The 24,759-nt window shown below is 41.8% G+C and overlaps 1 protein-coding gene across 1 annotated transcript; it reads left to right on the top strand.

Annotated features, from left to right (window-relative positions):
• On the top strand, window positions 1-23,404 carry LOC142767452 (uncharacterized). The gene is made up of 10 exons (XM_075869151.1): window positions 1-158; window positions 2,934-3,058; window positions 5,090-5,128; window positions 8,526-8,558; window positions 9,322-9,421; window positions 14,122-14,228; window positions 15,662-15,709; window positions 17,962-17,997; window positions 20,945-21,086; window positions 23,064-23,404. The coding sequence occupies exons 1-10, from the start codon at window positions 89-91 to the stop codon at window positions 23,087-23,089; spliced, it is 726 nt and encodes a 241-aa protein (XP_075725266.1). The 5' UTR covers window positions 1-88; the 3' UTR covers window positions 23,090-23,404.
• The last annotated feature ends 1,355 nt before the right edge of the window (window positions 23,405-24,759 follow it).

Here is a 24,759-nt window from a genome sequence, read left to right as displayed (position 1 = left end):
AATAGTCGCCAGTAATACAGGGCATTCAGATGCTTTAGCCGTTTTATAGAACATCTGTGGTTGTCTCAGAGCATAAGTCGATATAATCATGAGCTTCAGTCAAACCTTGCTCGTGATGTGCCTCCTGATTGCCTCGCGCTGTGTTAGTGCTGGCGTTGGTATGCATTTTTCTTTAATTTTGGGAGACTTTCCTCTATTTCATTACAAATGTATCTAACGCTGATGTTTTCAATCGGGTTGAAAAAAAAGTTATCGGGATTTAAGACTTCACGTAGACTCCATTCGCTTTGAGTAAGTTTAATTCACCCGTACACCACTGGCTTTTTGCCGCGTACGTTGCAGGTCTATTACAAGCAACCTACGCATGTCACGCCGTCAGTGACCTATATAAAAAATCGAAAAGATTTACCGCCCTGAAAAAAGCATGAATTGGTTCAACACCGTGTTGAATTTTGAGAGTGTACTGAAGGGAGAAAACAAACAATGTATATTGACCACTCCACGAATTTTTGTTACCATACCCCGGGCTATCTAATAACTTACAAAAATTAATCTGCTCCTAACGTCGGAAAATATGGTGCAAAGTATTATATATCTTCAAAGTGCAATGTCACCAGTGTTTTTGTTTTCTACAAGTTCTGCAACGTTGTAGACATAGAATAATCGCTAAGCACATTTCATTGCTCATAGTTACGGCCAATGGCAATTTCTGAGGGTAGCAATAAGATGAAACGCAGCAACTTTTAAAAGTGTGCATTTGTATATTAGTGATCATTGGTATGTTTTTGTTTACCTACCCCTTGTGTTGCTTTTCCGCAATTTTTTCATATAAACGTGCTACGACGACTTGATTGCGCATGGAAAGCGCATACATGGTTTCGATGCCAATGCTGCACCAAGTACCCAAATTACTCAGTCATGTGTGCAACCTCAAAGGAAAATTTCGTGATTCCAGTGCCTACAGAACGAAAAAACTTTATTTTATTTTTTTAAAACAATATTTTTTGAAAAACTTTACACAGCCACGTAGAAATTATACATGCAGGCTTTAGTGTGAGCAGATATGTTTTCTTTCATTATTGAAGAAATATCATAGCATAGAAGTTAGATATTTGAATAAGACAAAGAGTTTCAGATATGTATCTAATGCCATAAAAAGAGCCATACCTGTCTATTATCCTAATATGATCTTAGATGTTCCGTGTTGATAAGACGGTGGTATTCCACGTTGCGCTTTGTATCCTCATGAACTGCCCCCCCCCCTCCCTTAGGTTTCAAAAAAAAGAAAACCGTCATAACCACATATCATCATCCATAATTCGCAGTACCTATCACGATTTTTTGACGGAAGACTTGGTGGTCTGTCGGAATTGATGAGAAAACTAGAAAAACTGACCTGCAATTCGTTAACACAAACTTGAAAGTTCTGTAGTGCCTTTTTATTGTGTCAGCTGAGTATAAACGTGATATTCACTTAAAACAATTACAGTTGTGAATCAGAATTTTTTTTCTACAGAATGTTTGAACTAGTGTCAAAGTACCACCCGTGGTGTCCAGCGTAACATGAGGCAGAAGTGAGCCTTTGTTGGTTGGAGTGCTGTGGTTGGCTAATAGATAAGTGACAACAGCCAATAAGCCCTTTGCAAGCATAGTTCATATTCGTGCTGTCATAGCGTACACGAATCAATGCGTCCACACTAAACGTGGTGTAGTAGCCGAAAATTTACTCGTATAGGTTTTTCATAAAAACGTCGCACTTTTGACATGCATCGATGACCTTCTACCTTAATGCATTTATGTGGGCCCAATAGAAATGGAACGTCAAGTGGTACGTACGGAAGAACCAGTAAGTATTAGAGATGAAAGGTTAGTGTTCTGGCAATATCGACTTTCATATCAACATTTGAAAAGGAAAATTACACATTGTTGTGAAATATATGGGAGCCAATTTACTTGTACCAAAGCGTCTTAGAAATGCACGCAAAATGAGAATAAGTAAAGTTTGAGTTGTGTAATTGCCAAATTTGCTAAAAAAAGCGCACGAACCACACTTTGAAGAAGAAAGTAGTTGTAATTTTATACTCGAATAGTTTTGTTGTAACGATTAACCTAGAAACCATGATCACAGTCTCTACAGATCCGGCAACTGATGCGGCAGATATATGTACTGACGATGCCACTGCGTCGGAGCCAGAAACCTTGTCTGGCGACGCGACTTTTGATGCTGCAGACGCTTCGAAAAATGAAGCAGCCGCAGGAGAAGCAACTAGCCCAAAAATAAGAGTTGACTTTTAAAACTTTCACGGCGACAAAATGATACTTTATCGTTCATAGGGCATATCCCATGTTAATCTGCAACTTTGTAGAATACATTCTTAGTGAATAAGCTTGCACGCTTTAGTTCACATGCATGTGAAGGCAATAAGGCGTGCAATGAAGCAAGGCTAATCAAAACTGGGTTCTTTATTACCCATTGCGCAAAAATTGCCTCAGTAGTTTAAAAAAGGTGGTTCGTAGGCAGTGGATTAGGCCGGTTTAAAAATCATTATGAATGTTGTAGCTTTGGTGGGTTGCGCAATTTGGGCATCTTTAGTTTAGTATTATAAGTACATTAAAAATATTGCCCATGAAAACTGCCAATACCAGTATGTATGAGTAAAAGACGCACCACAATGACGGGCACAAAGGCGAGCCTATAACAGGGTTCACTTGTTGCCTACATTGTGGTTCATGAAATACAGCAAACAGAGCTAATTTCATTTAAAAGATTGCCCTTGCAGATGTATATTTATTGTTTTGTAGCTTCACCTGATAGTTCAGAGGGCTTGATACACGTAGCCTCCACAATGCTGGAGAGGGGTTATTGAATGCCAATAATTTTGCAGATGCAGTCATTTCGTAGCTATAAATTACGGTATGAACACATTTTACAGGCAATGCCGCGACTGTAGACGACGTGCCTATGAGCGACGATAACATTGGCTCAGTGACGGCGGACAATTATTCAAACGACGACTGCATAGAGGTCACAATACCGAACATTTTGGGCATTGAAGCGGTAAGAATAAACAATGTGCATCAAATGTGTTCCTAAGTATTTTACTTAGAACTTAATGCTCACTATAGCAAATGTGACTGAAGGAAATCGTTAGAAAAAGGTCGTTTCAATTACCGTCCCAACATGACCCAGACGACCCTATAAAATGCAGATATTTGTGAGCTTATAGTCCACCAATAGGTCATTTTACAGCGAAGGCTATTACGAAATCAAAGCTCTGGTCCCGCAGCGGCGCCGTAGTTGTGCGCCACTGCCGTCGCCCACGCCCGTAACCGCTATCGCAGAAATTGGACAAAAATTCATTACCAAGAAAACAGTGGAGCTTGAACACGAATCTGCTGCTTGCCAGCCCAGTACTCTACCACTGAGCTACGCTGGTGCTTAGGACTTGATCGCAAATTTGCTTTAAGCAGGCTTGATGTCGGGAAAGCAATCGCATTAATACAAGTAATAAAACGTTTTAGAACAGCAAAGGAAGAACCAATCTTCACACTATGCGAATAGCCTAATGAAAGGGCGTCCGATGCTACAACCCAATAAAAAAGACTCTTTTTGTTCCGTTAACAACTGTGGCGCGTACCCACTTCATTCATAACTTCTCATCGTCGTCAGCCACTGCAGGAACAAGTGGCACAAAATCCTTTGCCAGTATTTAGGGGATACCACGCTTCTCAGAATGACGAAGGATAGCATAGCGATTGCCGGCCTACTGCCCAAAAACTTTATTATTAATGCCCTAGTGAGTATCAAGCAAGTGTGCTTGCAGTAGTTACCCAATGAGTATTTTGAAAAGGCTCTGAAAGGCTGCTTTTCTAGCTTTCGCTGTGACTCTGCTGCGCTTTCTCACGACCTGGCATTTTATTTAATGCTCCCCCACCCATCTTTTTCATACAAAAACGTTTAACAAAACAAAAGTGGTGAAAGGAGGTGTTTTTAATGGAAAAAATGTCATCATTTACAGCTTTTTTGCAAGAAATGGTTTTTGTAAAAGGTCAGCGTGTTCAATTAGGATCTCGTTAATAAGGCGAAGAATAAACTTTTGAGTAATTTCTACATGTAAAACAAGCAATCATGCCCCGCCGCGGGGGTCTAGGGGGTAAGGGACTCGGCTGCTGACCCGCAGGTCGTGAGAGGGAATCCCGGCGATGGTGGCGGTCACCTCCGATGGAGGCGAAAATGCTGTAGGCCTGTGTGCTCAGATTTAAGCGCACGTTAAAGAACCCTAGGAGGTCTAAGTTTCCTGAGCCCTTCACTACGGCGTCTCTCATAATCACATGGTGTTTTTGGGACGTTATTAATCCATCAAAAATTAACCCTATGCTTTCATGCATGCCTTTGCGCTATATAGCTGCACAGTTCAACGGCTGTAAAACACGGACGGTTGCCGGCTCGGGCTGCCAGGATAACTGGAAGAGAAATTTTTATCGGTTGCATAATTGGCTGTGGCGTTATGTTGCTCGGTATTGCAATGCCGACCGACGCGAACGTACGAGCGCAAGTTTTATTGTTTCAAGAAATTTGTTGCTGGGCAACATTTTTACGTTCTGTGATGCATTGTTTTTGTACAATGAAAGCTTACATTTGCAAAAACTGCCTTAATATTGCGCATGTTAAGCTCACCTAAAGGCCGCAGCGATATTTCTCGGAATTAAACCATTCGTTAATAATAAATGTCCGCAACGTGTATTTAGCGCCACTTTTTCTACAGTTTTGTTAGGTAAAGGTACACGCAACCCGTTGCTTTCGTCATGGATAGCCTATTGTCAACCTTTTAAAAAACTGAAAAAGTTCTAGTAGTGTTTTGTGTGACTTGTAGCCGTTTATTTTGGTGTACCCATGCACAAGATGATGCCCCTTTCAGCACCACACTTTTAAAAAAGAAAAAAAATAGTCACATGGAATTTTATTTTAAAGGTTATGAAAGACAAGGTGGTTCCATGGTGCCGCGTTTATTTCTGTTTTTTTCACCTCGTGTTCAAAACCATTTAAAGTAATCCAAGACAATTTTGTCAATTTCCTATTCCTTTACAGTGCCTTAAGGACAGAATGAATTTATGCACAGGACAAAATGTAAGTACTACTCATTTCGGGACAAATACTCCTAATTTATGCGTCTTCATATAAAGTCAAACTCTATAGACTATGTTGGCAAAGCTGGCCAGATAAACAAAAACAGGTTTACAACTGTATTTGTCCAACGACAAAGCGTATTGCTTTTTGTGCAAACACAAAGTAAGCGTAGTGAGAGCATACGTTGACAAAGCAGATTGAAAAAACAACATAAGCCTTCCGTGCATCATTTTTAAGATCACAGTAGTATTTTCTTATGTTGTACTTTGACGATCCCACTTCAATATTTCAGCTAGAAAAAAGTTAAGGGACCCCAACACTCTGCCTGTAAGAGTTGAACGTGGTAGCGATGTCTTGTTCGTAGTGCGCCCTTCTTACACATGAAATTTTTTTCGAACTTTTTATGCACCCTCTTCGTGTTCTGTAATGCGTAGGTGCCGTAGCGTGCTTGCTTTTTGTAGTGAGTTACAAGATTTAAACCACGAAATCATCTTGATAAACACGTATTCTGAGGCCCGTTGGCAATGGGTGCTTGTACCACGCATTATTACTGCAATATTTAATGTTGTATTGTGAAGCATGTATCCAGAACGTGTGTGTTTGTAAAGTATTCGTTACTTGCACTGAATTTACAAGCAAGGCAAGTTATTTTTTCTTTATTCATAAAAAGACACGTGGGCCTATGGTAGATCATCCACTTGCCACGCAAGCGACCCGGGTTCGATGCACAGTCGGACCCAAACGACCCTGGTTAGGTCCCCAATCTGACCCAGAATTTTTTAAACGTAATTCTATATGCATCGTTCTCAATTTCGCGGTCACGCATAATTGTTCGCTCACAGCCAACGACGCCGAAGCCGACCCCGGAATTCCTACGAAGCGAGCTCTTGAACGCTGTTCCGTTAAAATTTCTTAACGTGCTTTCTTTGCCATACTGTGTTCATACTGTGGTGATCAGTGCGACAAAAAGCAGGCTGTTTGCACCATTTCTTTGTTGCATTCATTTGCCTGAATTTATGCAGCCTATATTTACGTGCATCAGCAAATAAAGCCTATTCCTGCATCATAGCTGAGCTTGAATAGTTTATTTTTTTGTTAGCGTGCAGTTCGGCGGTAATTATGAAAACTATTGCGGAAGAAACCACACCGGGTGCCTCCGGAAACATCTCTAAAAATTTCTAAGCGTTGGCTTCCTAGAGAGACAAAGGTTTCTTCAAAGGAAAGCTGTCAGGATGAGTGGATGTTCCCAAGAGCTAGAATACAAAAAAGATACACAGATTTCCGAGATTTTCTATGGAACTTCAAATACTCTCCTCATGGCACTACTTATGAATGGTGAATGATAACCGGTGGTATTGAAGAGCCAATTCACTTAGAACCTATTGTGAGGCACATGTATCGATATGTGATGCGTAAACTTTGCACACAATTATGCAGCTTTTTGAGTCACTTTCATACTAAAGCACCTTTTTGGCTATTGAAGCAAGGAGTAGCTTGAGAGTTCATGCGTTTCGCCGCACACTTTGGGGATGCAATGCAAACATTGGTCTCATCTCGAAAATTTTTGTCTAGTCTATATCTCTTTCAAACTAAGGGGGGTAAAGTTAATCAAGTTGAATATGACGAAAGCATTTACGTGAAAGTAATTTGTGAACCTCCGATGAATACGGAAACAATTTTTTGTTTAGGTTTGTGATAACCCACATTTCAATCGTAATAATTTAAATATTATTAGCGTCATTTCAGTATTGTCAGAATCATTTATTTTCTGCTTTGGAGCCTATCAGGTAAAAAAGAAAAAATCTGAAGTGTTACATATGCGAGACATAGTAGGCTGAAGGCCTTGAGAAGTGCTCTGCTGGTGGGAGAGGTTTTACTCAAGTTGGCTAAAGAAAAAAAAACACATAAAGCAAGGGATGATATATTGACGTATAAGATTAAATAAGAGTGCTGGAGGTTTGGGGAAGAAATAACGAAAGATTTCCATTGTGACTAGCTCTGATTAAGGAAGCTCCATGTATCTCGCGCAACATTTCTGAACGAAGTGCTATACAAACACTTGTTGTGTTAGAACATACCGTAGTCAACAAAATATCATCTGCGTGACAGCTTGCACATCACACTGGCCTCTCCTAATGCATTATCGTTAGCGTAAAAAAAGCTTACGCAATACTAGGTAATGTCACCCGTTTAGTTTTCCAGAAAATGCACCAAGCACGTACAAACGTTACATCTATTTCTCAAAATTTAAAGGGCCAGTCTTTAAAGGGCTCCGACTTTTTCGTTTACACCCTCCAAACAAGCTCGCGCATCTTTCGTACGCCTGACCAATGCCTCCTAGAAAAAGGATGCCTGGAATGTAATTATTTTTTTTTTCAATTGAGAGCTTTCCGCCAGCACGCAATCTCGGAGGCCATGCCTTCTGCCGCGTGTTGCGACCGTCCCCCACGTGCGAACGCTCGCTTGCGTACCGCTCAGTCACGTGACATTACCGTACTGCTCTGGCACGTGACATCACATCTGCTCGGAGGCGATTGTGAGAGCATTGCTGTTTTCGCACGCGGAGGCCGCCAGAGGCGTTCGCCTTCGTACCAGAGGGGGAGGGAAAAATCAGAGGGTGGGGCAACACGTTCGCGGCTGACGTTCCAGGCATATTTTTTTTTTCATTGGCCTGACCAATCTCCTTACACGCGCAGTGACGTCAGCTCGGCAATCGGTGACGTTGACTCAATACTCTTTGTTGAGACCTGGTTTAGACCAACCGACGAGCTGCGTGCTGCGTCACGTCACCGATCGCCAAGTTTACGTCACTGCGCGGGGAAGGAGGTTGATCACGCGCAGGAAAAATGCGCAAGCTTTTCCTGCGCGTTTCGGAGTCTGTTGGCTGGCCCTTTAATGTGTGCTACTGACTCTTTTAATCGGTGCCTTATGATGACGATTGGCAAACTTTATTGAATGATCAAAAAGATACCCCTCCCCCTTTCATGGGAGGGGGGCGACTGAACCAGCACAAATACTGTGGGCCCTGGCGGCATCTTCAGCCTGCCATATTGACCGGGCTTACAGATAGGAATCGGAGCTTAGGAGCGCAGCCTTTCATCCATGCCCGTCTGAGAATTCGTCTCCGATCGGGTCTTGTAAGCACGTCCATAGCATGTGGCTTAAGTCCTCCCTGTTTATGGAAAATTTTTATTTTCCCGAACGAAGGTCCGGTTCGCAGTGGTTCGTCCTTACCGGACAATAAGACGTATGTGTGAAGTAGGAGCCCCGCCAGCATCTCTTCTTTGTTCAATGACAAGTGTCGCGGAGAATATTTTTTTCTGCTTTGCATATATTGCTGCGTGAAATCTCTCTAAGTAATCATCGTTCAAACCCTCTCATCACTTTTTTTTTGCAGACGATGACAGAAGGTGTGTTGCTACTAGTGAACGTAAGTCTACTTTGACTTTTATTACGTACTAAGTGGTTCTTTTGCCACGTGCTAAATTTTATAGTAATCATTGTAACAGCGCGAAAGCAGAAAAGAAGCATGGAGCTAGTCATGTATCTATTTTGTCATGTAGTTTATTATTTAGAATTATTAAGTACTGCCTTTATATTTTCAACTACTTGATATGATGAAAATCAACGAGAATACATACCTAATATAACCGCTTGGACTGCTTGTTAGTCTTGCCTGTTTGTGATGCGTAATTCGACAAAGAATGTGTTGTATCTGGTCACTAGTGCTGAGGATACTCGCAAAAGCACAGAGGAAAGTGCCTACTCACCTCGCAATTTACGTGTTTACGTATCCAGTAATTTTGCACTTTTTGGTGTGGGACTATTCGAGGCATCGCGTAGAAGGAGCATAGACACGAAAACAGGCTAGTCTACAAACTACAGAATGTGCTCTGTGCGCTTTAAAAAATGTTTTACCACCATTCAAACAGACAATACAAATTAACAGTGAACTGTATAGGTATTAAAATTTAGAAACTAATTGTGGCTTCCTTTTGAGGCTTTTTGCGATAACTATTAGCCACAGTCAGGATACGTGATTCTACCTTACCTTAGCATCCATAGAATTATATCGCCATGTTTGCAAAAGTAGCTTGTGACCAACACAAAAAAAAACAAGCAAGCACTTCGTCGTGATGGGGTCGCTCATGAGAAAGATGATATAGAATAATTTACAACTTATTAAATTTCAGTGCACCGTGATTGGTGTATTCAAGAACCTAACTCCAATGAGTGCCTTGAAGACTGTGCAAGATGTCCTCATTGCTCTTTTGAAGAAAACTCTACCACCCGGTAAGAATAGCACCATCCTGTTTTACGTTCCAAACCGTGGAAGGCAATGGAATGCGATAAACTTACTTGGAAAACAGTCTTGCGCAATATGGCCGTGGGCAAGTGCTACGAAAGGAAACAACGCCAGCCACTTTCTTTTTTGCAACACAAAGCTAGCAGAAAATGATTGCTCATAAATATACATTTGTCATTGATAAAAAAACACCTTCCCAAGACTCGGATGCGCTATCAAGGCTCTTCTAGGGCACCAGCTCAAGCGATTGGCTTAAACAGGAGATCGTGCCACACAGCTCAAGAACGAATGATCGGAAAACGCGAGAGGCGCATTCGACACCAAATATTTTGCGTGGGTATACTTGTAAACTGAGTGCAGAAATTCACCCATGCAAGAAATGTGCCAAAAACAATTACCAAGGATGTTTTTCAGAGATACTGACTGTTCAAGTTATTGTTTTATGACTGCTATGCATGCATAAGTATCCTTTAAATATTCACAACGCGACATTCGAGATCAGTACTGGCCAAGTGCTTTAGTACATATCGGTCTCCGCAGGTCGCTGGATAGAAACCCAGCTACGGCGGCTGCGTTTCCGATGGAGGCGGAAATGTTATAGGCCCATGTGCTCAGATATGGGTGCACGTTAAAGAACCCCAGGTGGTCGAAATTTCCGGAGCCCTCCACTACGGCGTCTCTCCTAATCATATGGTGGTTTTGGGACGTTAAACCCCACATATCAATCAGAACATATCGGGTACATCGCGAGATCATGTGTACAATCATCACGGATGTTATTTACGATATGGAGCGTTTCTCGGCCAGCACGTCCCCTCCATCGTCTTTATTACCATCTGCTAGCTCCCTGTTATTGTTTTTGTTGGGTCCCAGCTTCCTGACCAACTGCGTGCGGCTGATAAACTGATTGGCTGGACTATATACTGAGGCATTTAAGACAGGATGTACAATAACCAACATAATTAATTATGACATGTGATAAGACCAAACTAGTAGATGACATAATAGGAAGATAATTACAACGAAGCCATGTCAGGCGAAGGCGCGTAAATGCGCATAGACAGACCGTAGTAATGAAGACTGTTCTGCTTAACACGATGTTAATTAAGAGCGGGCTCACTGAAATTGAGTATAGGAGGACATTCTTCGCTAAGATCACGCATAATAGGAATGCCTAAGTTAGCATTATGTTTATGAGCTAATCCTAATTGATACTTGCATCCCTGGGAATTCACCGCCGTCACATCTAATAAGACAACAAAGTTACGGCACTCCGATACATCATCTACAATTGACGAACGCTCTATCATCAAGGCCCCAAGCGCTAATACCTGCAAACTATATACAGATGCTGCTATCCTACAAGACGGCGGAAGAATATCATCCCTGAGTAGTACGCATAATTTTGTCAATGGGCACCAGTGTTATCTATCTACGGAAGCCACTCCTCTTGTGATGGAACTTCAAGCCATACATGACGCAATCCAGGATGCCACCTCTAAGCTGCCTGCAATCAAGCAGATTGACGTATACACTGATTCCTTAGTAGCTATTAATGAGCTCAAGAAAATACACAAAGTGATATAGATCTGCGAGGCGATTCATAAGCTGAACCATATTACAGCTACTTGCGGAAAAGTACAGTGAATTAAAGGTGATGCTATGAACCCACACAACATTGCTGCTGACCAGCAGGCGTACTGCCCTTTAAATATAGACCTTCCAGCCATTCCCCTTCTACCTCAGCCCCTTAACTTAATCCATAACCGTAAAAATGTTCTCCGGCTGTATACACGTGCTCTCATTCCACCGTGTGTCTGCTCTCTCCCCCCTCACCTTACTAGGGCGGAGGAAGTGCTCAGGAGGCTTCGGGAAGCAGGGCCTTTACACCGGCCGTTATATTATCATGTAACTAGTCACATTTACGAGTTGGTGATACGTGTCCGTATTGTCCCACTCTAGTGATGCAAGCAGATGCATACCACCTTATATGGACATGTAAAGGGTTGCAGCCAGAACGCTCCCCTCAGCTCCTTCAAGCTGGCCTTCGCTACTGTGACACAGCCAGTTACAACCGCTGTATACATGACAACACATTCTACAAGACACTACGTCACTTCATACACAACACTGCCCTAACGGCGCACATTTAACAAACATACTCGCAAAAATATCATGCCTTAAAGGCAAGTCTTGTCGCAATTAAAAAAAACTAAATTCGATGTTATAATTAAGGTGTTAATCAAAAGCGTACCTTTTGCGACATAATTGTTCACTATACCGTTAATTAAACCCTACCTAATTATTGCCATCGAAATCAATACCGGACTGACTCTTTTTTCATTCTGAAGCAGCCAGAGCAGGCTGACTATACGAATGAATCACCAAAATTATGGAAGAAGCTAGGTGATCGCAAGCTTCTCTGATGGCTCCCGCCTTGCACGAGCAGTGCAAGCTGAACAAAATATTGCCACAAAGATGTTAGTGCCACAATACAAGAGGATGCTACTAGTCGAAGAATTGGAAGAGTCTCGGGCTCGGCCAACCCTAGTGGGGGTGTGTGCCACAGATACTCTTTTCTGCTAAACCAAGGCATCGCACTTGTCATAGCGTGTAAACGCTACACGTTCTACATGTTGTATATATGTTGTAACTACTGAACATCTACGCCTAAGATACCTCACCATGGCCCGAATGAAACGCTTGACAGTCACACCAGCACTATGAAATTCCCGAGTTCTACTAGCGACGTCTTTGAATCAACAAATTTCCAAACCCGAGTTCATGCGCCAATCAGTTTTAATAAGAGACGCCCGTGGCACAAAAAGGGTCAGCCCACCGCGCTTGCTGTTCTCGACGAGCACTAGTCACGCCGCAACGCTAGCAAGTGGGATAATTTATCATCACGTAGCTGGGACGTCTTAAATTCAGTTTCACCACGCTCATTTTGCATCCCTCGCTGCCATGAAGCAAGCGCCTCTGGTGACGTTCGAAGAGAGAAATCTCACAAAATACTTGCTTGTGAAGGCATTCTTTCCACTGACTCATTCCTGAACAAGAATTTTCCTGGCGATGCAGCAAGTAACAAGAACCTGTCAATTTGTTTATCCGTGATATTTCAAGAGAAGCAAGATGCACCGCAGAATAGTTACGCGTGGGTGCCCTTATAGTCTTCGAACGAGGAAATGCCATTGCGTCTCGCTTGTTCGATTCCATGCTGAACGGTTGTGTCGTCTGGGATCGCCGAAACCAGCGTAGGCCTCGTCGATCTGCCTGCCGTCCGCGGTCGCCTGTAGCCGTGTAGCCTACGCCGATTGGTGCCCCGTCCTCATACTCCTTCAACCACCCCACATCTTTCCTATCTCTTCCCTTCTCTTTTACACTCGTGTGAGGCGATTGCTCTGTATCCTTCATCTGTCTTTTTCTACTAATGTTTTTGTCCACTTCCCATCCCTAACAAGCAGCTTAGCTTTGTCACTATAATCGGCAGACTGAAATTAGCGCCTTTTTTTTTTCTTCAAAATTTACACTAATACCAGTGCAGCTAGTAGAATATAGAATGAAACGTTCCTGAAGAAAGACAGCCACAAACGCCCCTGTGAATGGTGCGATGTTTTGTCGGCAAAAAGAAAGCGTGACAGTCACGTTGGCAGCGCCGCACTGCTGAAATATTTAGACAATCCCGCTGACATCACTGAACTATTAAAAGAGTTACTGTGTGGTGCTGACACGTTTGCACGCGGTATTCTTTTCAAAACCGTCGCAAATGCCGACCATGCATTAGTGATGCCATGCACGTTCTCGTAGCCGTTTTTACCGACGCTCCTATTGCACGCTCCACACTGTTCGAGTGTCATGACCGCCGTAAGATAAGCTCGGACCAAACTCCTGTTCTCCATACGTGTATTCGAATGCGCACAATTCCCCATTCATGTCCCTTATTTATTTAATTACTCTATATGTTCCGTTTCATAGTTACTGCGCGCTGTAGATCCTTGATGCATTTCTTTTTAGTTTCTTTAAAACGATTTCGCCCAATCTCGCAAAATCTGCCGTGCAATGTTGTGCTATGCCCAGATATACTCCTGCTACATTTCTGGTATACGGTTTAGGTGATAATTTAACGCAACATTAAAAATATAATAAAACGCGCGTAGGTGCTCATATTCTTCTCGAACGAGCAGACACGGAGCGGTGCTTTATGAGAGGCATGACCTCGAACACTCCTCTACGCAAGCGTGTCCAGTAACATGCATGCCTAATGAATACATATGGCCACAACCCCATGCACAATGCACACAACAGTACAACAACTCCGTGCCTTCTGCCTCAATTGCAGCAAGAAAAAATATTTATTTATTTATTTACTTATTTATTTATTTATTTATTTATTATTTGTAATACTGCGAGTCTCTACTGAGACCATAGCAGGTGAGCACACTGGACATATGCTAATATAGAATCATGATATCATTTGCTCTCAACATTTAAACAACTAGGCACGCGACAGGTAACACTTTTGTAGCCAGTTCAACCCGCCAAGTAATATTGATGGGTGTACGAAAGGAGCCTAATCATTCTGCTACCCAAAAGCATTCGTCGCTGAAAACATGTGAAGGTTCTTCATTTGCAACCTATTTATCATTTGTCAAGATGAAACTTTGTTCATCCCTCTACTCAATTTCAGTGGCTACCATGATGGAGATGATGCCTACGTTGTCAACTGACACGGTTATTGAAGATAACACCTGTCGTAATCCAATAAAAATTGGTTTTCCTAGCAGCCTAGGAAAGGTACGTATATAAGATATTAATTCAAAGCTTCGATAGTAGCAACAGTAGATGGAAAGTAATAAAGTTAAGGGGTTTATGTCTTATTGCGGGCATCATTGTATTTCAGGCGCTTTCAAATTTCGTGAAAGTTCAGAATACGATCAAACTTTTCAAAACTACACAAATTCGTGACATACCGTTTTCACACGACATCATAAAATTTTCAATGTTTTACAGATACATAATTACTATTCCCACCAATATCCGCGGCATACAAGTGCTCACAAGGTACATTTCTTTAAAGGAACCCTGAAACGATTTTCACGATTTTTCTCAACACATTGGGCTGCTAGACCAAGTCCTAAAGTTAATTTTGAGATCAAATAGAGCTCTCTGCGTAAACTGTGTAATTTCTTACAGCGCTTGAAAGCTGCGCATTCCTCCAGATCGCTGCAGATCGCTGCGACTCGCCAAAAGCGTTTTCAACCGCCCGTACACTAAGCGACACGCTCTGCCCCACTGACGTCATCGTTGCCAGCTGATCTGATTGGCTGTGGAACGCGTAGCACGGGCGACCGGTATAAGGTCGGCGGCGGGATTTACGCGTATGCGGTCTCGCGCCACATCGTGACGTAGGCGTCGTGAAGGAGGAGCTTTGCCCCTAGCGCTCGAAGGAAGAGTTGAGGGCAGTTGTGGGTAAAAAACGGAGTGGAGGAGGAAGGTGCTTTTTCAGTACTCGTAGCTTCATTAATAATGGGTGTTCAGATTGAACTCTGGTGCCAATTATTTGCCCCAATAGCGGTCTAATCAAAAACAAAATGTGAAAAAACCGTCTCAGGGACCCTTTCCGTAGTGTGGTTTTTGTAGATATGGAGATCATGAATTACCATAATACCTCGTGCCTTGGTAACTTTCGCGTACCAGTCACTTTAGGAGAATTCTCAAAGGGCTGCATAATTGTTTGTTATTAAGAACGTGACTATTAATGGTGGCTTTCTGGCGAGTTGGGTAGTTTATTGTGAAAAAAATTGTGTTACCAACTTAGGAGCACTGGAGAACAATATTGAAGTAATCTGTACTGTTGCTTGTTCTTATGGTGTATTTTTCATGCTCGCTAGTATTTTAGCACCGGCCTTTGAAATGTCGTAGTGGCATTTTTTGTCGAAATAGATTGCATCAATGCCACTTCGCTAAATAATTGCGGCATGAAATATTTCCCCAAAACAAAACAAACAAAAAAGTATGAAGAGAGAACATTATTTGTGTAGCATCCTAAAATATTTAGGGTAATTTGCGTTACCGTGATTAAAACCAAGCTATCAGTTACAAAATGCAAACAAAACTATATCTAGCGTTTATGCCTACGATAGCGATATATTCAATCGATAATGATATCGATTGAGATACAATCGATGGTGATATATTCATATGTACTGGCGCCATATTTGTTACAGTGCATGGACCACACGTTGAAACTCTGCGAAAACGGGCAGACCGTTGACGTATGTATCTTCTCATTCAATGTACTACATTTGCTAAAGGATAAGTAGTGATAACAAAAGTAACATTGCACGCAACTTCTCGCGACGCTTGTATATGGCAGGGCCGGGCAGGATGAACTTTCAGAGTGCTTATTTTACTTATGCTTAAGCAAAGTACCATAAATTGTTTGCGCTGTTTTCAAGTCCACTGCAATTATTACTATAGCTTACATGTCGTGTTTATGTATGAATTGGTACTTGTGACAAAATATACCTCAACAATCAAATTACTTTATACAGACACAACCCAGGCTTTTCCGGTGAAATGTTTGTGGCGTTATTTTAAGACAAAACGCAGGCAGATTCTACTCATTCTCGGAGTATACATCATGTGAACCAACAAGAAAGTAGTATTCTGTATCACATATTTAATGCACTAAAATATGCGCTACTAGTTCATCGCATTTTGTGCTTTTTGAGTAGTTATCATCATAAATTCTGAAAAGGCCCAACTCCGTCGTGGTGATCTAGTGGCCAAGGTCCTCGGCTGCTAACCCGAAGGTCCCACGATTGAATCCCGGCTGGAGCAGCTGCATTTTAGATGGAGGCGAAAATGCAGTAGGCCCGTGTGCTCAGATTTGGGTGCACGGTAAAGAACCCCAGGTGGTTTAAATTTCTGGAGTCTTCCACGGTGTCTCTCATAATCATATGGCGGTTTTAAGACGTTAAACTCCACATATCAATCAATCTGGAAAGGCCCGAAGCCAAGATTTCTTTTTTGTTGTTGTTGTTTCGGAGTTGGAGTGGAAAGGTAGTTGCTGATTGCCTGAGGTCTTAACGATTTCAAGCAGCGCCTATTTGGAGAAAAGTTTATACTTGAAAAGCCTGAAATGGGAACGGGTGTCTTAGCTCCCTTACCCCTCCAATGGCTGAGCCGTTGATCATGGGCTCGCCATGGACCTCAACTGCAATGACAGCCAATAGGCAGCCAATGGTCTGACGTGACGTCATGGTATCCCGTTTGGTATCCCGTCATGGTATCCCGTCATGGCATGGTATGCCGTTTTATCGAGATAAACTGCACGCAAGGTGCTATGTTGCACATCTGATAAAATGTGGTACTGAGCACATTTCTCCGGTTTGAGCAGTTGTTGATCAAAACTAGCGAGTGACTTAGGTTATTATGGAATATTATTGACAATGTTAAAAACAACGATACCGGACTCTGCAACCACAGTCAACTTTGCAGCAATATGAGACTATGCTTGAGTATTTTAGGCAGTTACAATAACTGGCCATGCCTTGTGGTATAATACTTGACAGGGACGCAGAACCTTGATTTGATGCTTGTTATAGCGGCGATGTTCTGTTTTTCTGCCTCTCTGATATTGGCTTCTCGACAATGCTGCCGAAGCTTACCATTGATTTTGTTCAACGCAAGCTTCATTAGATAATCTTGAACGTTTGATATCGCTGTTCCTGTGTTGATAGAAACTTTGAGTAGTCTTTGGGCCAGACCCGTGTTCTGCGGGCAGTGGCATGTGGCTATGAGCCACACGTGATTGAAGTAAATGGTTTCATGGCATACGTTATAAATGTCTTACGCTATTCATGTCATAAGCGATTTATTGTGTTCATCGTGTAAAAAGGGTCTTCGATACAATCTAGAACACTACAGTGCAAAAAAAAAAAAAAAAAACAGGGGACGGAGCACAGACGACGACCTCAGGGCTTGTCATCGTCGTTTGTGTTCCGATCGTTGCGTGCTTTTGTGCTGTAGTGTACCAGAAGAAACTACGAACAAGCTTAGCTCACAGCTTCCATGCATATGTTGATATGTGTCAAGTTAAGAGGAAGACCAAGAAAGCACGTAGGGAGGATGATTGGTAGGTGGAAAGGGTGAAAGTGTCTTTTTCTTGTTAAGAAAATCTTGGCATTAAACATAATTCTATAACTATTTATATTAAGTTCTGCGATGACACATAAGGGATAAAAAATTGAGAATTCAACCTGTATCTCTAAAAAAACGTTATTTTTTGCGATCACTATATTCTCTTCAGAGTGTAGAGGAAGACGAGATATTAGCATGGATTTAAGAGATAGACTTGAGTGCAAAGTCAGGACTTAGCGATGACAGTGACTGATTATCTTTTATATATAGGTTGACCTGTGAGAAATAATAAACTAAAAATAGAGAAGGTTTTCTTGTACATGCATTCCTTGCCAAAAATATCGACCATTGCTTTTATGAAGTAACAAACTTTTTTTCACAGGAATCCATAATAACGTCGCTTCTTTCGGCCCTTGGGGTAAGTACATTGGGGCATTCATTCAACGAGTAATATTTTTTATAAATCATTAAAGGTTTCGTCTGGTTGGCACCTTATTATGCTCAGAGGAACAGGTGCTTACCTGGTGATATTTTTATTAAATATCAAGTACCCAAAAGTGCGAATATTTTGAAATACTGCGTGGCCAGCATGGTAGAAACAATCAGCATTATTAATCTTTAATTTGTTACTTTTCGTATATTTTTCCCCTCGTTTGGAGTAACCTCCCAGATCAATTTATACCCGCCTGGTTAAGATATAAATCTGTAAATACACACATGCCTGGTAGACTTTGGCACAGAAAAAGTGCTTTTGCTGCTCGCAACCAACTCAGATGCCAAAAGGCTGGACAGATAAACATTGTCGATTTACTCGGTGTACAAATCTGCAACAGCAGACTTTTCATCTGCATCAACATATTTCATAAAGCTTTGATCGCAGTTAGCTCTTTAAACATCATCACTTTTAGTGTCAATAGCCGAACGTGCACATTAAAAATGCCGAAAAAGTTGCGCAAATTAATGAGATAGGTGATGAATCACTCTGCTAGCGCGTTATGACATTACAACAAAGTTTTTTGTCTCTCTGCTTAGTTTGAATGTTGTTTTGGCCCTTAAGCTGCTTGATTTGTACAGCTCAGAGGTAGACTTTTATTTGCTGCTCTGGTCAACGCTTCAAAACGTCACAGCTTTGCCGCAAAGGCGAAGCAACGAACGCGATAGCAACAATTTGAAAAGTCACGCGAAGAATGGAAAGCAGATGCAAACATGCCCCACGTTCCTCCCACACGACTGGCGCAAAAAACTTACTCACAGGTGCGAATGCTCGCGAATAAGCGTGTCATTTGTTACTTCACTGAGTCTGAAAAGTGCGCGCTTTTTGTGAACGGAAACTGCTATGATTGCAGTGATCTTTGTGCGCCCGGTAACTACAGCAGAATCGTTCCACGTAAGGCCCAGGGCCAGCCAAAGCGTACGATCCTCCACTCCTCGCCACCGCTAGATAAGGGCTCGCGAGGGAGCGTCACTCTTCTCTCTAAGCCGGGCAAAGTACGCATAGGAGATTAAAGAAGGCACCGCTACACGATGTGGCGACGTGCGCTTATCGCGCCATCTTTCTGGTAATGCCGAAAACACAGCAGCGGTAAATGGTAGATATAAATAGCTTGCCGTTTGAACAGTGAAGGTTGTACTCCGTGGTGGCACAATGGTTAACGCCTTTTTTTTCTTTTCGGCGTTTGCATATATATAGGTACGTAACATATACGGTGCATGACGTTGACGCCGACGCCGGCGGCCAAATCCAGCCGAGAGTGGCCATATAACTGCTATCGCAATAAAAGCCGACAACGTGTTTTTGCAATGTTTTCCGTTAGCTCTATTGTAACTGAAATGAAAGCTCGGCCACGTGCACTCCTACAAAAAATTTCATAACATTTCATGTCAGAGTGGTGCTTTATTAGAAACTATGCCACATAATTCTACCTTTGAAAGGTGAGAAATAATATATAACCGTGTTTGTTATCAAAATTTTTTATTGCTGCTATGAAATAGGCAAAGTAGCGTAAGCATTTGGTGATCGCACCTCGTACAATACGTCTAGGGAAGATGTGCAAACGGGTGGATATTTCACTTCATTGACATACTGGTCGCTTGGTTTGTGACTAGATGATCAACAAAAACGAAACATCCTCCCCCCCTTGGTATTGTGGCTGCTAATTTAGATCGCGCTTCCCACATTTCAAATGCTTCCCAAAGCCCCGCCGCAGTGGTCTAGTGGCTAAGGTACTCGGCTGCTGACCCACAGGTCGCGGGATTGAATCCCGGCTGCGGCGGCTGCATTTCCGATGGAGGCGGAAATATTGTAGGCCCATGTGCTCAGATTTGGGCGCGTTAAAGAACCCCAGGTGGTCGAAATTTCCGGAGCCCTCCACTACGGCGTCTCTCATAATCATATGGTGGTTTTGAGACGTTAAACCCCACATAGCAAATGCTTCACAAAATAATACAGACTGGTGGCGTAGCATTCTTTTTTTTGTGTGTGTATGGGGCGAAGATGATGACCACCTTTCATGTTTGTGCATTTGTGTTAACTGTAAGTGCATATATAAGCACGAATTTTTTTTTTAAGTTGACATGCCGTTTCAAGCACTCCCGACTCCTGGCTATGTCAATCTCGCAGAAAACATATTGTTACGTGGAAAATAACAGCTGTCAGTCCGCAGCCACAACGCAGCTCACGAACAACGTCCACTTCTTTACTATCAGTCTGAGGCACCTTTTCTTGGGTATCCCCACTATGCCCTCTTTCAGTCAGACGAAATCACGTAACACGACCCCCGGCGGTAAAAGCGCCGACCCGGCGAGTTTACGGGGCCACTGCAGGAGCAGTGTGGTAACGCTTGAGCCTTGATACGTGGACGATGTTCCTTGACAGCAGAGCGGAAGAGGTTGATGGATTATCATCATGGATTATACTGAAATAGGGCATAGTGGGGATAGACAGCACCTCCACCAAAATGTTACGTGGAAAATAACAGCTTTCAGTCCGCAGCCACAACGCAGCTCACCAACAACGTCCACTTTACTATCAGTCTGAGGCACCTTTTCTTGGGTATCCCCACTATGCCCTCTTTCAGTCGGACGAAATCACGTAACAATATTATAAAATATTCTTCAATAAGTAAAGACTACTGGTGCACATAGCTGTTCTGTGTAAGTGTCGTTTTTGTTCTGGCTGCATGTTTGCGGTGGCGCTGCCATGGCCCGTAAAAAAACTAAGTTGCCCAATAAAGAGTTCTCATTCAAGAACGCATGTCTTTGCTTTGCGCTCATCAAAAGTCTCTTTTCCTTCAGAATGATTGAACGTAGAAGGATGCCGTAGTTTTTGGTGTCGGTGCGTGCAATGTATCAACATTCTTTTTCAGTGTACGCTTGAGACAATTCTCACCACGACGCCAAATGAACTCCTCAGCATGCTAATATGCGACATCGCAAAAGCTATGGCAGCCATTTTGGGGAACACCTTCGGCACACAACAGCTAATTGAGAGGCTTGCGGAGGGAACCTGTAAGTATACACCACTTAACAACTGGCATTGCAACAATTGCAACAAAAAAGTGCAAGACAGTTTGTACTCAGTTCGTCTGAAATAAGTTAAATTGAATATTCACAAGTCATATTGAGGCAATTACCATTGCTTTGGTTATTTTGCTTGGTAAGTAGCAAAAGTGACCGCAAAAAACGCAGACAAAAGTTAGCTTTCAAAAACGGGATAGGCTTGTAATTGTTTCGAATCATCATACACATTTTGATACTTCTGCTTCCTAACTGAATATTCGGGAGGAAAAGCTTAAAGGGAGGCAAAACGGGCTTCAATATCTTTTTGCAACTCGAGACAACCAGCATCACTTTAGGTGCCCTTATGAGTGAATCACTGATGTGAACTTGATGTCCTAAATGAGAATTTTTGCGTCTGTGTATTGTGGGTGACAAAACACGCCGATTAACGTTGCAAGTTTTCGCTGCTAACGCTGTTCATTAACGCTGCTAGATCTGGTGTTACGGCTATATACGCAAAAAAAAAGAAAGCTATTATTTTCAAAGAAGCACATTTTTAAACTAGCTCTTTATATTGATACGTTAACCATAAAGCCAACATATAGGCGGCATTCCTATTATTGGGGCGGTACACGAAAAGCAAGAAGTGCTCCAACTACACGTCAGTAAAAGTAGTTCGTACGTGTTGCAGGTTAGCGCCTCACAATATGACAGTAAAGAAAATTTTGATTACTTAGAGTTTGATAACCTTATGTACAATTGGCTTTTGAGAAAGGCAGAGACCGGCTAATAAAGCCAATCACCGGACATTTCAGATCTTCATAATATTTATCATGACCTTGTTATCAGTGTGATCTTGTTTAACAGGTGGCCCTTAAAAAGAAATGGTATGTGGCTCAGCTCACACGAAGTACAGGCGAGAGCAACTCGTCGCGATTCGCATCGAGATTGAAGAAATTTAAACAAGCTTGCCTCAATAACATTGCAAAATAGTGTCATACATGGGCAATCGTGATTAGGGTATAGAGTTTTCGAAGCTGACAAAAAGTACTTATCGAACTGTGCCACACAAATCACAGGTGAATAATTTATCTTTTTGAAAAAAAAACTTACTTGAAGCTCACGTTTGACCGGTTTAATTTGTATTGATTATTAAAACTTGCCTCTCTTATTTCATTAGTTGGATAGAGATTGAGAAATACTAATGAGCTCCTATAGAAATTTTCAAAATAATTAAGTGCATTGTACTGTAAAATCAAACTTTAGGTTTCTCAGACTTTTTTCAACAAAGTTGTGGTTTCTATGCGTTTATTATTCACTTTGCTTCAAGTCAATTCATCTAATTTGGATAGTAATTTCATCCTCATGTTCTGAGATATTTTGTCAAGCCTGCTTTGCTCATTTCCTTAGGATAAAGCTATATACGCGGTATTTTAGTATTTATTTTAACTCTCAGATTAACGTCGAAACTAAGAGCTTCTGTATCACTTTCGAATAATCTTATCTGTGCAATAACGCACATTTACAACACAATTATCTTGAAGTGCGACAACTACCAGCTTTCAAATATTCATTCACTCACTGCTTTTAAATTGCCTGTGAAACCAGTGTAAACATCATTCGAGGGTTCGTTGCAAAGCTGCTATGTCACTGATCGTGCTCTGACAAATAATAAAGGTTACATATAAACTTTTCTCAATATTTACAAAGCACACACACTACGACAATATTATTAAAAGGAACAGCGGTAGAAAATTGTTTGCGGCTGATTGATTTTAGAAATATTTAGAGATAACATTTTGCAGGCGAAAACAGTGCTTGAGCATAGTTTTGACCATTTGTAGCGTGCTTCATTTGTCGTTCAGCAGGAGTACATTTCTGCCCTCGCTACTGAACAAACAAGACATTAAACACTGCCTTATGTTATATTGTTTATCCGGTATTCTTGTAATAACAAAGTGTTCCTCTTTCATTGTCTCTTTGTAGGCCACAAATCATACACCTTCAAATAATCTCGGACATTAGGCTGTTTTCACGACCATATAAAGTGCACTTTCTACATGAAGAAACTGGCGCACTTGCACGAGTGTCTTTCCTATACATAGCCTGTCAAGGCACAAAGGCCGCGAAGTTGCTCCGCCCGCTGTGGCAATATCTCCGGGACTTCTCTAAGAAGCAAGCCCAAACCGGTTCTTACTCTAGGATTGGTGGCACAAAGGAATGAACCGAAAAGAATACAAATTGTTGCTACATTTGCCATTCACATATTTTTTTTACATATAAGCCAGATTTTTTACGCGTAATAAACATTTTTCATGTTGTCCAAATTTTCTCCCTTGAATTCTTCGGTGTAATAACAGCGTTAAGAAAACACATGAACACAACAACCGCAAAAAAAAAGAAAAATTGGATACAACTCGAAATAACGCTTCTTCAGCGCTAATATCTGTAGCAGGATTGAAAGTTGGGCTAGTTGGGGATACATTATGGGCAGTACCAGCGCACAAACTCACGGGAGGAAGAGACACACACAAACGCTGACTCTCAATTGAAGAATTTATTGAAATATACAAGTTATCTCAACACATAAGATAAAAAAAACGTGCAAAACATGCGCAGAGGGCCGGCGAAGGGTCGTGTTGACGTCATTATCAATTTTGTGCTACGGGTAACTGCGCAGGTGCGGCATATTCCATTCAAACAAACATGCTACTGATTAAGATTTCTTCTTTTTCATGTAAAGATATTGATGTCTGACCATAATATCTGCCCATAATATCTGTATTTGCGGGAAGACAAAGGCAGCGCTTTCCAAAAAGGGTGCCATGGTATAGCCTACACTTTCCAAGTGTTCCCTTGTTTTTTACCGGTTGGATGTATACGAGGAAGCGCCACCTGTACAGGGCTGCCTTATGTGGTGGTTTGTGTGCGGTTTGTGAAGATGAGTGGTATCTGTGTTTGGGAGAGATGCTTGGTGTGGAAATATTAGTAGGGCTTGAGTGACAGCAGAATAAGTGAAGAAAAAAAAATACTCTGGTGCCAGTCTCTAATCACTCAAATGTTTTTATTCCTACCTGTTTTGTGCTTTGTATGCGCACAAGTAGAAGGCTAAAAACAGGCAGCGCTTCGACGCAACACTACCGGAGTAAGAGATCTAAACATTTTCTAATTATCAAATTGCACTCGATGTGCGCTGCCTACTGTCTCTAAAAGTATTTATAGGCTGTGAAGTCAGCCCGGGTGGTAGGAAAATATATTTTTGGAGTATAAACATTCTGCCTTGATGTCTCTGGCAACATAATTGTTGTTAAAACTCAATTAGGCAGTGTGAGTTTCACGGTTCAATTAGTTTGGTAAATTGGTAATTTTGTAAAATTCACTGAATAAAAGCTTGCTCTTTCATGTTTGAACTTATAATGTATGGGCATTGGAAAGCTACCGGCACATTGAATATTCAGCGAACCTCCGCTCTACATATAACAAATTTAATATGCATGACGCGACGATGGTAAACGACACATCCGAACATGATAATCGTGGCATGCGTGTCATATAAAAAATAAATGCATGCTACGCTTATGGTGTGCTCGCGGTTGTTTCGCTGGCTTCACATATACAAATTTTGGTGTTACGTGGCATCAATGAATGACGAAGGTATATGACTGGTGCAACATTGATAATC

The sequence above is a fragment of the Rhipicephalus microplus genome, chromosome 7, assembly GCF_043290135.1.
Source record: "Rhipicephalus microplus isolate Deutch F79 chromosome 7, USDA_Rmic, whole genome shotgun sequence".
Classification (NCBI taxonomy): Eukaryota; Metazoa; Arthropoda; class Arachnida; order Ixodida; family Ixodidae; genus Rhipicephalus; species Rhipicephalus microplus.
Note: the sequence above shows the minus strand (reverse complement) of the source record. Positions and strands in the feature narration are given on the sequence as shown.